The sequence below is a fragment of the Falco rusticolus genome, chromosome 9 (genome assembly GCF_015220075.1).
Source record: "Falco rusticolus isolate bFalRus1 chromosome 9, bFalRus1.pri, whole genome shotgun sequence".
NCBI lineage: Eukaryota > Metazoa > Chordata > Aves > Falconiformes > Falconidae > Falco > Falco rusticolus.
The window spans coordinates 28,983,626-28,996,674 of NC_051195.1; the positions used below are offsets into that span (position 1 = coordinate 28,983,626).

General features: G+C 37.7%; 1 protein-coding gene across 5 annotated transcripts in view; it reads right to left on the reverse strand.

The window, feature by feature from the left end:
* Nucleotides 1-13,049, reverse strand: part of LCOR (ligand dependent nuclear receptor corepressor) — an 87,514-nt gene that overhangs the window by 43,771 nt on the left and 30,694 nt on the right. For all 5 annotated transcript variants that reach the window (XM_037399245.1, XM_037399244.1, XM_037399246.1 and 2 more), the window contains exons 2-4: nucleotides 12,267-12,332; nucleotides 11,763-11,842; nucleotides 2,208-2,340 (exon numbers count right to left, since the gene is read on the reverse strand). In XM_037399245.1, coding sequence (XP_037255142.1) covers nucleotides 2,208-2,340; nucleotides 11,763-11,842; nucleotides 12,267-12,332 — 279 coding nt within the window. The remainder of the gene's footprint in view (nucleotides 1-2,207; nucleotides 2,341-11,762; nucleotides 11,843-12,266; nucleotides 12,333-13,049) is intronic.

Below are 13,049 nucleotides of genomic sequence, written 5' to 3' on the forward strand. Positions count from 1 at the left end.
TAAAACCTTAATAGCTTTTTTGTGTTTTATCTACACTGAAATCTTAAAAGAGCAGTATCAAACAAAAAAAAAGTAGGATTTCATTAAACCATCAAAAGAAGGTCCTATCCTGACACAAGGTAAAGGAAACAGGCAACTAGGTACTACCACTCTGCTTTCACTGGAAAGTAAGAATATTTGAAAGAAGCGTTACTGAGTCAGAGTGATGTGGGCATAAAGCAGAGAGAAAGTACGTAAGATTAATGGACGGTAAACTTGTTCAGGAAGTATGCTGATCTTGCTAATTACCTACGTATGTTAAGTATATGAGTGCACGTCCTTGATGCGCAACAAGCATCTGCTCACAGAACATCTGCATTTTGTCTGATCTGCCTGAGCTACAATATACCAGTCTCAAATGTTGCTAGCAATAAGGATGGAAAGGAAAAAAAAAAAAAACAACCCAAACACAACTAATGGGTGGCATGAAGCCAAGAAAGCCCAGCATCTCTGAACAACGTAGGAGTATCAGAGTTCTACCACTTGTGTCCTCTTTGGTATGACAGTGCCTGGGGATCTTATGACAATGGCACGAATTAGAATAACCTTTCAAGAAATCTAAATACAGCCAAGCTTGGCAATGATTTATTAAGGAAACTTCCTGCCAGGCTTCTTCCCCTCCCTTATTACTCTTGCACCAAGCACAGCCTCGCCAGAGGAAGGAAAGCAAGAGCATATTAAAAAAATTCTCAAAGATTCTTCGACATCTGAAGTGGTTTCATTATCTTCATTCTGTGCTTCTGACCACGGACAAGGTGTTAAACTCCCCACTGGCATACTACAGTAGCTGGCAATGGTTTTCCAACAATTAAGAAAGTATGCATTTCTAATAAGACACACATGCAGGTCATAAATAAAAATCTAAAAATGTTAAAGGGATTGAAGTCTTTAATAAACAAACTGAAAGTGATGGAAGTGCAATTTTTTCTCTCACCACTACAGTAATATGGAAAAAAGTGTATTTTCTCTAGATTTTTGTTTTCTTAAATCCCTTCCAGGTTTAGAGATAGGATAAATTTAAAAGCAAAAGGAAACCTTAACCTTCAAAGAAAAAAAAAAAAAAACCCAAACACTGAAGAGGACTTGGAATAAAAGCATAATCTCAGCTATCAGTAGTAATGCAATAACTATCCTTCCTACCATCCCACATACTTCTATACTTTATGCAGTACATCACAACATATAGTTTGTATTTATTCATTTGAGTCATAAAAGACAGGTTAAGATACTGTTATCTGCTTAAAACACCTTTAAATATTTTGATCACTAGGAAGAAGAGCTGAGGACTGGCTACAGCAATTACCAGTTCGTTAAACTGAAGCCTTGCATTGTCCCCCAGCAGACATGTCAGAATTACTGATTTGGCAGATTTTCTCACACATGGGTTAGACTGATAAGTACAGTCTACTTCCATTCAGGATGCATTTTGAAGCAACCTCTGGATTCCCATTTTTCAGACTGGTAGAAAACAGTGAAATGAGTTTTGTGCCTTCCTAAGAGCAGTTTAACTGATATAACTCTCCAGAAGAGGTTTTGAGGATTTTCTAGCATTGAGCTACTGTTATTCCTCTCAGCATATTCTACAACACTGATTTTTCCAATTCCTTTGCTCATCACATTTTGAATTCTCCATATACCCCCCCACCCTTAGCACTATTCCAACAATATTTTATACTGTGGATTGCTAGAGGTGGAGTAGGTAATCACTACAGACCCTAGTGAGAAGACTGCTGACCTTTAAGAAAAACTGCACTAGTACACATCCCATTAAAAAAAAAATAAATTAAAATTACCTATCTACTACCACCACTGCCACTTGCCCTTTCTTCCAAACAGCCCTCTCACCTAAACATTGGTTTCAGGGCAACAGTTCTGCTGGGTAAGAACTGAGTCATTCCTCCAAAAGTGCAAAACACCAGTGTTCTCATGGAGAGATTTGTTTTAGAGTTAAACATGTTACACTCTCTTCCTCTGACACAAGCCCACACTGTTGTATTGCTACATCATTTGAGAGTCAATATTTGCTCTTGATAAATATATATATAAAATTAGACAACTGAGAAATACTGCACACACAATGACAACTTGAACGTCAGATCTTTGATACCTGCATTGCATGCAAAAAGACCAGCAAGAGATATCATTTCCCCATCCCCATTAAAACCAACCTTTTCTGTAAAAGACTGCATTGAGGAACTCTTCCGCTTGCCTTTCAAAACGAATGATTTTTGCTTGCTCTTGTCTAAGCAGAGCTTCTTGTCCAGCTTCCGAGGCTGGCTCATCCAGACTGACTAAGTGTTCCTGCAAAGATATTTAATATTTGTAAGATCTTCCTGACTCCAAAATTAATGAAGTTCCTTAAGCATTAAATAGTTCACTAAATTCAAAACTTTGTTAGGCACTCAGCACAGAGTTGAATCTACTAAAATGACAACCTTATTTTTGACTGCTCCAGAACATTGTACTTTGTCCTGTTTTCTTGTTGTAAATGCAGCAGAAGCCTGTAAGATTTGATAACATTACGGGAAATAAAAGGCCAGTATAAAGAAGAAGATACAGATATTTTACAACATTTGGCTGCAAATTTCACATCTTGCACTTGTTCTTTGGCTATTATTTAGTTCCAAGCAAGAACTGTCGAAGGCAAAACACAGGAAGTTCTCCTTACTCTACACAATGTTCATGCAAACTGAGCAACAAATGACCAAGCATTAGCGACAAACAGGTCCTTTTGTGAAAAGGCTCAGTAGTAGCTACTTTTAAGAGAAATAATCTTAAATTAGCTGCTTACAACATCTGTAATGAATTAAAATTCATTCTATCTCTTACAGCTGGAAGCAACTGAGTTACTACAAGAATATTTCAAACCACGTATTTTAGGATAGTTAAATTGTGTGAGATGCCAGGAGAAATTACTCATTTTAAATACAACTCAAGAAACGAGAAGACAATGGTTACAAAAACATGAAAACTAAACACTTGGTTTCCCTCCCCAGACACACAACCCTTTTCTCATTTCTTTCAGTTTAATGCCTTGCTCCTGCTTTAGAGAACGATTTCTTCTCTGGCCCTCTCCCTCCACTTCCATTTTGAGCTATATTAAAGTTACTTGTATTTACCTACTGCAGGAATGCATACACAACCACTCTTTGGGTTTAGGGAGTGTTTTGTTTTGTTAACCTTTACAAGGTATCAGTTACCATAATATCTACATTACGTCTGGGTTTTGGGCCTCTACTGTACAAGTTGATTTCAGGTTCATATCCTTATGGGATTAGAAGGGAAGGAAAGAACTGGCAATTCATTTATAATTCACAATAAATGAAAACAAGAAGTCATTCTAAAGTTTGTGCTGTCTCAACTTCAAGAGATTTCATGAAGCAAGGTTACATAACCAGCCCATAGTAAATTAACGAACACAGCAGTCACGTGAACTACGTGCAAAGGGTAATAATATGAAATGCTGTGGACTCTGGCCTGAACCACACAGGCTCTCACCTCAGGTTTGTAATTCAACAGCTTCCAAAAGTTCTCTATCAAAAAGTAAAGGGAGGTACTGTACCAGACTGGGTACAGAGACAAGGCAGTATTTCATGCTAAATAAAAAGATGAGGAGCGTGCGATGACAGGAGAGTAAAACAACGTGTTTGCTGTGAAGGTAAGGGCCTGAGGAAGTAAAGGCCTCACAAAGTGACTGATGCTTTCTTCCCTACCAGAGATTCCAGGCTTGCTCTCAAACCTGCTGGCTCTCACAGGAAAGATTAGCTTTTTTTTTTAGATAGACTTAAAGAATAAAAATTTGAACTGATGGATTAACTATACTAACAGCATTCACCTCTGTGCCAGGTACTCCTGTACCAGTAACCAGTAATAGTGCTCCCACGGTTCATTAGCATTTTACAAACCCACTGAAAATGCAGTTGTACTTTTCTGATACTTAAAATATGTGAAGTATCTGTACAGGATTTCATAATAAAAATACTTGTGGAGAATAAGCTCAATATTTTTATAGGAGTTACTCTTCAGGTGAGACTTCATAGAGCATACTTGCATCCTCTTTTTGAAACTGTGTTTCTGCATCCAACAAAGTTTAATGCAGGATCCGTCCTAGTTACTGACAGTCATTCTGAGTCAAGCTCCATTATCTTTTAGGCATTATCAGGCTAATTGTAAACCCAGCTTACCAGTTTGTGTAAAAAGCAGACATTTGTGCAAATTTAACTAATAACAGAAGTAATCTAGGCATACAGAACTGTTGGAACAATCACTGGAATATTTAAGCATTTACAGACAAACTGCTTTAAGTTTTACTTTAAAAGGAACCTCTGCAAACTGATGCCCAGAGATTTGGCTAGATAAGATCCGCTAGAGTTAATTAGCATCCTCTAGCTAGAGTCCCACAAGCCATCGCAAAAAACCTTTCTTTTAATTCAAGAGACAAACAGAGAATTCAGAATTGAAGGAAACATTACCCCTTCAACCTGATCTGATACTCTGCCCTTTGACAGACTATAGCTCTGTAAGAAGCCTAGAACAAAAATAACCCTTGGCCAACACAATGCATTTCAAATATTCCTAGTACTTTTTACAACTAAGACAACACATAATAAGTACCAGCCTAGCAGCTTGGTGGAAACAAAGTTCATAAGCGGCATGTCCATGTTATATACAGTTATATAAGAGAGTCGGATTTAACCTTGTGCACAGAAAAGAAAAATCTCCAGCTATTTTCTGATATCTGCAGTACAGCACTGACTACATGAGTCAAAATATACTGGAAAGATTTCTGTTTATTGCATTTTTTTACTATTTTCTTATCAGTTATGTCACCATCATACCAGCAATTTTTGCAGCTGGTTCACCCCTAGAAGGAAACCAAGTTTCTACATCTAATATTTGATTGTGATTGCTATTCAAAGTCAACTCCCAGAAGTGAAGGGTTTTTTGTTTGTTTTGGGGAGTGGGGGTACGTAGTTGGTTCAGTTTTTTGGTATCTTGTTGTTGTTGCGGTGGGTTTTTTACATCTTTTTTTTTTTTTTTTTTTTAAAAAACATCGTGCGCTGTTTTTTCCTAATAACAATTATTTGGATCTACTATCTTCAGGCTTACCCTCTCACTCTGCAGTCCCAAATCACATCAAAGTTTTCAATACCAACATGTAGGCAGCAGAAAGAAGAAAAACCTATCAATATTTAGATAGCATTGTCACTGGTTACAAATACCCTGGGAAAAAAACAACCAGTTAATTTTACATAGTGTTCATAATGCAGGATTCATTCTATTCTCTTTGTGCTTCTCTTCAGGTGGGAACCATGCCCCAGAACATCCCTGGAATCCCATCAGTGAACATGCAATACTCCTGTATTGAACAATATAGCTTCAGGAAAAGATACTTGGAGTGGTTTGCACATGCTGCGAAAGGGCTAAAGCTCTTTTTATACATTAAGATATACAGCACAACTACACAATTAAGTCAAAGAGCCTTAGAAGTACAGACCTCAGGTTTTCAAAATGCAAGGTCAGTGTGTGACCTTGAGAGACCACCTAATCCTGGACAGCCTGGCCTTGTCAGCATTAGTGTTGGACCCTCCTTGCAGGAAATGCTAATACAGCAATTCTAAATGCTAAACTGCTGTCACAAAGAGAAAGGTATGATGCAGGCTGGTTTTGTATAGATAGGGCAACAGCAGCTTCATGTTTAAGCCACAGGCTGCACACAGATGGAGCAGGAAGTGTCCACAAGCCAGAATAGTACGAGATAATTCCTCTTCATCTTCAAGGAGAAAATGGAGGAAGGCTTCCCACAGACCACCCATGGCTGACTGGCCAACCCATGGACCCTAGGGATACAATGCAACCTCCCACCCCACTGCAAAATCAGACACAAAGTAAGAAATGAATGTTTCAGTATCCCTAGGTTGTCTTCTCCAACACTTCATTTTTCTTAAGACTGCACAGTTTTTTTAACTCTTAGCCAGTACAAGGGAGAATAATCTACTATTTTCTGTAGACAAGCCTTAAAGGCAGCAGAGACTGTCTTTTCTCCTACCTTCAAGACCAAGTCATTCTTGTTGCTTTTATTTCAATGCTATTCAGTTTGTTTATACTGCTACACCCTGATGAAGCTTCACCTGCATTTAGGCTTTCCTCTTCAGATATTAAGACAAATGCCTCTCTTGATATAGCCCCAAAAATAGTTTACTACTTTTACAGTGCTATCACTTTTCAGACACTTGTAACTCAACAAAATAAGTCTGTCTGTCCTATTTCACAAATTTACAGAGAGATAATTTTCATTTTTAAGCATGTCCTTCAAAGCATTCACAACTGTTCCCAGCTTGGCATCAACTGAAAACTCAGATGGTTTAATTAGTTTTAAGACATCCCTCACTTACTGAACATGCATACTTTTGTAGTAAGGAACAGTATTATTTCCTTATTAAGATGACTGCTGTCAGATTTATCAAGTTCAAAAGAAATTTAATGTAGCTGATCCATAGATATTGAGTATTATTTATTACCAACAGTAGTGTGTGAGAAAAAAAATAATCATTGGAAATACAATATGCTTGCATTGATATTCATGCACAAGCAAAACTATAACCCTGCATTACTACTAAACACTGCTGGAGATTTTCTACAACAGCCTCTTCAGGTTTTAGCCTCCATATCAAATTATTTTAAAACCACCCAATAGAAAATTGACAGTCTAAATGCTTGAGTTTTTAAAAGTGATGAAATCCATTAAAAATGTTTTAGAGCATCTTCCAGCACACTTAGGAGCTCTGCACACAGTTTAAACACATTCTAAAGCCATCAAAAATTGTAAGAGTTCTGCAGCTTCAACTCATTTTCATGTATTTCTTTTGCCATCTTCAATTATGCTATGAGTTAACACTTTAAATTATAATAGTAGCTTCTCTTCAGAATTATTCAGACACTTACCACAGTTTATGTCTTACTGTTTATGTTCCTCCATCATGAAAGGACACCAGATTCAGAGGCTGTTATTATGACTAATCATAATCAAGTAATGGAATGATATTACCTTTCAGATGTTTGTGTAAAGTAACTACTTACAAGCTTTTAGAAACATCCAATCATATCAGAGTAACTTTGAATTTTAAAATTACTCCTTCACATGCTGTACCCTACCACACTTCTTCACAACTGAAAGAATCACAAGCGGTCCTTACACTGAAGCCCAGGTATTTTATGGTACTTTGAAGACCAGACTCAACCTTCTGCCATCAACAGCATGAAACTCCAAAATATGCTCCTAGAAGTCACTTTCTCTCACTATTTTTGTAGCTTAAATGTATCTACAAAATAGTTAATATGCTTAGAAGTATTATCCCTCTTGTTCTGCTCTCACCAATGAGATTAGTTGTGACATCCTCCCCCCTCTTTTTTTTTTAATACATATGAATTGCTTCACGTAGCTTTACATTAGTGTTTTCTTTTCCAAATGCATATACTCAGCTGAATCCTCTTTAAGGATTCTTTTTCTAATTTCCCCCTCTTATTACTGGTGCTTTCTTCTGGCTTTATCTATCTGCATCTTTTCTAAAAAAAATAAATATCTTAAACTAGGCTTGAGCTCCAGCTATGAGCAAATTACATTGGAGACACCCTCATTTGATACAAACATTCTACATGAAGCCACAGATTTCCTCTGTAATGATAGCTCTGTCACTCTATTTAACAAGTCACACTGAAAAATTAAGAACCATAATTAAAAAGAGGTAAGTCAAATACACTTAAAGTTCAGTTCATCTGAATTGATAGGTCTTCTCTGTACCACAACCTTTTAGAAGGAAACGCTTCATTAAAAAAAAACAAAAACCAAAACAAAAAAAACCCCACACAAACCAAAAATTCCAACCACCTTGCAAACTATACTACCTTAAATGTTCCCTCTGAAGGATAAAGCCCACAAGCAATTGAGAATTACCACATTTGCAGATCATCCAAATAAGAATTCACTGGGTTTGGACCCATAGAACCCAATCTACCTCCTCTCACTACAAGCAGGCTGCTAGAGCTGCTGTGTCTTTTTTGTCTTTCATGCCCATCAATGCACCCATGCAGAATTGCACCCACATTAATAACCTGATAGAAGCTCCTTAGGTAACTAGTTGTTCCCTGATCATACCATACTGAAGCAATTGTGTATTCTGCATTATATCATTGAAGAAAAAAATGTATATTTCTAAAAGCTTTACATTGTTGCACATAACCCTCTGGATTTGGGCAAAAATATTCTGGGAAGATTTCAGCTCCTTACTTTGTATTTTATTATCCCTTTCAAATGAAGACTCTTAAGTCCATTTCTCTATCAAAAACTGTCTTGTATTTTGACTGCCAAAAATTCCATGCATTTGCTCAGTATTTGCAAGTAGAACTACGGCTACAAATAAATTAATCTTTTCAGAATACTTCAGCAGATGGTTCTCCATCCTTTGAAGAATTCATGTAATTGAATCTGATTGCTTGTAAAAGTAAGAACCAACATCACCGATATGGGTGGGAGAGCAAGCGTAATTTTTTCCCCTTAAAGAGCTCTGCCAATAAACTAATCTTGGCCTCCGATTCTCAACCTGCAGTCCAGAACTCAATTCTCCTTAAGCACAACTACTGGTCTCCTAAGTTACAGGTAATTCTTAAGGGCAAATGAAATCCAGAAAAAAACCTGTGAAGATTTGTACTGGTTTTGAACTTCTCGGATCAGGTACCTATATGTCACTGAAAGGTGAAAATCAAGTACACTGATAATTATTCCACTAATCCAAAAGGAGGTATTGGTAGAGATGTACTCATTGGAAAAAAAGGCCAGCCATAGCGCCACAATGTTGTAATATGTGGTTTGTGGCTGTCTTGCTCCCAGCTACAACATCAATGACACACTTTTTAATTCTGTGACCCAGCAGTACACAAGCACAAACCCAAATCATTCCACCCTGCCCAGTTCTTTTCCTAAAAAGGTAAGAGGATGCACATGAACAACAACAAAAAAAAGCAGAATAAAGGATGTAGCACAGAAAGCACAACGGCTACCAATTCGTGTACAGAAACAGACAGGTTTTAGCAGTTACAGTAGACTGAATCTGCAACTCCCTAAAAAGAAGATATCTCTAAAATAAAGATATCAGTACAGAAGTTAAATAGCAGAGATTTCAAATAAACTATTACCATTTCTAATTTAGTTCAGTCCATCAGATGAAGACTGCCCATCATTTGGCTAAATACCAAATGAAGTTACAAGCTTTTTTGTAACAATTAAGTCTCTGGTGTTTTAATTCAAATTATGATGTTAAATCCATACTATTTGAAGGCTCCCATAAACAAGTCATATTTAACTCCGTATTGCAAACTAATGACATAAGCAACAGCCAGCAGTGCAGCAATTTGGTGTACCCACAGAGGAAAGGAAGCACTCCCACTCTGCCATCTCTCTCAGTGGACATACAAGAACTCACTAGGTCTAAAAGGACCCATATTCTTCCCTTAAAAACAAAACAAAACAAATAAACCAAAAAAGCTCCAAAAAGCCAAAACCAAACAGAACTGATATAGAGGCTGGGGGGCAGGAAGGAGAAAAAAACCCACCAACACCAACATCCCACCCACCCCCCAAAAAAACACAAAAACCCCCACAACCAACCTAGAAAAAATCCTGTATACTCCAAGGAAGCCGCCCTGTGCCAAGCATGAGGAGAATCACCAAGATTAAAAGAGAAGCCACAAGTCTGATTTGAATGGACTGGTTCACCACCTGTCCCCACTCCCCCAGCCAATGATCCCTGGTCATGCAGCACAGCAGCATGCGTACAAAGCTCTCTGCTGTCCCTGTTTATCAATCAGCTGTAAAAAAACCCATATGGTTTAAACAGGTATTTTTGGCTACTGAAAATGTAAAGTGACACAAATTGCTTGGGTTTTATTTATAAAAATTATCCTGCTCCAGCCCACAGTGGCTGACTGACACTACCACAGCCTTTCTTAACTCACATTTCTCTCCAGCCTGCTCAGAACTCATAATCCCTTCACCTAGCACCTTTGCCTAGTGATGCTGCACAGCCCTGTGTGTTCTGTGTCAATCTGCACACAATCCTTAAGCCTCCTTAGACCCCCGATGCCAAAATACCATGGAGCACAACAGATGTGACCACATCTGCATCTTTTCTTTTAGCCATTTAAAAGCTACCACACAGTACAATGGAAAACCATGTGAGGATCTTAACATAAATGATAACTACCACTAGCATAAGGAATACGTTCCCAGTCTTTCAGCAATACTCACAATCACGGACTACACTTCACTATGTAAAACTAGAAAGAAAAGCTTAGCAAAGTACATGAAAATATAAATAGTGGCATCTCAGCTTCTGTCTAAAGGTTGTATAGAAGCCTGAAAACTATACGGTAGGTATTTGTGTTCTTACTTTTTATCTTCACCTAACAATCACAGATTTTCAGGGGCTTTATTTTAGTTACAGTGGACCTATGAGGACAACTGAGATGTAAACAGTCTTTTTGAAGATCTACCCATACACTGTTAGATTCTCCCATACCACAACCAGTCTCTGACCCTACCACAAGATAAATTTCTGAATCAATTCAGTGACTGTGCTAAACACTGAATTTTGTCTTTTTGTGAGATGACATAAGTCAAACAAGACAGAACTCCTTACAGCACAAGCATCCACACAGCTTACCTGCTACCACTGTCAGTGAAAGAAAGTATTATGCCCTACATCTGGTGTAAATGCAAGCATTCCTAACCCTCCTCCCATGCCTTAACTAAAACTGTAATACAAAACCAAGCATAATCTGGCAACATGACAAGTATCACTGTCGGCAAGGTACTTCTTTTATGAACAAGCCACGCAGCTAAACATGTTAGCTGCTGCAGAGGAAAGAGTGCTTTTGCTTCATCCCTAAGTTGATAGAGATCCACTCTGCGTGTTACTTTACATTGTGCAGGAAGAAGTAGTAGTTACAAGTTCTGGCGAATGAAGTTTTGCCAAGACAGATGAGCCTTCCTTCCTATGCTATAGAACAATCATTATTTCAACACATGGCCTGAGCAACAATCATGTATAGCACGATAGCCTTTGTTTCATATGCAGCTATAATCTCGTTAAGAAAACAAACTGCAAGTTTATTATGTTGGCAAAGCTGACTTGTCCACATTTAGGCTCTGACTTGGTTATAAACAAGCATAGTACAAAACCTACCATACATATTAGACCTTTAATAAAAGGATACGGCCCACTGGGAAAGAGATTCCAAGATACAGAACAAGACTCTAGGTTGTTAAAATGGACCACATTTCCATACTGAAGATAAGCCCAGCATCTGACTGTAGTAAACATGCACAAGGCACAGTTTGGCCCCCTTGGGAAAGGTATCATGATCCCAACAAGATCTCTTACAAAGAACTCAAAAAAACCAAAACAAACAAAAAACACTAAACAGAATGAGTCACTACACAGAGAGGAAAAAAAATATCTGCATCACACACCACAAAGAAAAAGTTGCAGAGAAGAGGCAAGACTGTTCATTACCTTGCACTATTTTAATTCAGAAAGCCTTTTTTTCTGAAGGAGGGGAAAGGGGTAGGAAGTACAGTTTTTCTATGTTCAGTTAACTAGAAACAGCAAACTCCCTCCCTTTGTCCCTCCCCTACAACTACTAGCTTCACACATCTGCATTGTTACCTTCACTTTTTCTCTTCTCAGGCAGCAGAAAAGACAATTTTCATCAAAAGACCAATCAGAAACACCTTCAGGCTCACAGTCTGTAAATCAGAGGAATAGCAAATTACTTCATATTCATAAACCGCGACACAACTGGAGCCAAAAGAGAAATGCCGAATTAAAGACCTGTTTCACAACATTCTTGCCTGCATTCTGAGGATGCAGACTTCATTTCGGCCATTTTTCTAAATCCCCAGATTACCAAACTGTATACATTTTATCTATGCACAACAAATCTGTTTTTCTGAGCACTGCCAAATACACTCCCAGCTACATAAAGATGAACGCACACTCATTAGTAATTTTAGCCAATATGAAACTAACTGTGAGCGCTGCCTGGGGGAGGGGGGGAAAAAAAAAAAAAAGCAGAAATCACCACGGTAACACACATTTTCTAGAGGCAGAGCTGGGGCTGCTTCTGTCATTAGAAATGCAGAACAAGATACAAACATAGAGATTGAATACCTTTAAACAAACTGAGATCTTTTAATAATCCAGGTCCAAACAGGCCTTCTAGAATACTTTCAAACCCTAAAAGCAAATAAAAGAATTGTTAGCTTTCTAGATTAAGTACGTCACTACAAGAATATTCACAATAGCAGTTCTATATTTATCTGTTCCAAGAACAGAACTCAACGTGTTTTCTCTAAGTATTACAAGAAACATGGGTCAATTGTGATGACTGAATTACTGACAAATCATAGCACAATCTAGAGTCCATCGACTCCTGTACTTTTGTAAATAGCTAGGTTAAAAACAGAGAACATTACCACATTGAAATAAACCATTTTGAAAAGAAAATAGGAAGCTGTACATTCTACAACATGACCAGGTAGTTTCTATATGAAAAAAATTCTCTCGCCTAAATCTCCAAACTAAAATAAGGTACATTTTCCCAATTTAAAAAAAAACATACATTCTTCCATCTGAGTGGCATTCAGTTACTTTTCTGAATTTCAGCAAATGTTAGAATCTGTGTTTCCAGAAGAGTTACAGGATTGAGGAGATAAAATTCAAAAGGAAAGGGATTCAGCAGTGCCATGCCACTAAGGAACCAATTTCCAATCGCAGATCCACACCTAAGATACACAGTGCGATCTACTTCAATGCCATGATTTATGCCTCACTTAAAAGAAGTCTAACCAATTTTAGTTTATTCCAAAAGAGGAAAAACCTTTACCGAAATTACTGCCATTATTTGGAAATGTTAAATCAATATTACACTAAACCCCTGCTGGCAGTAAAATC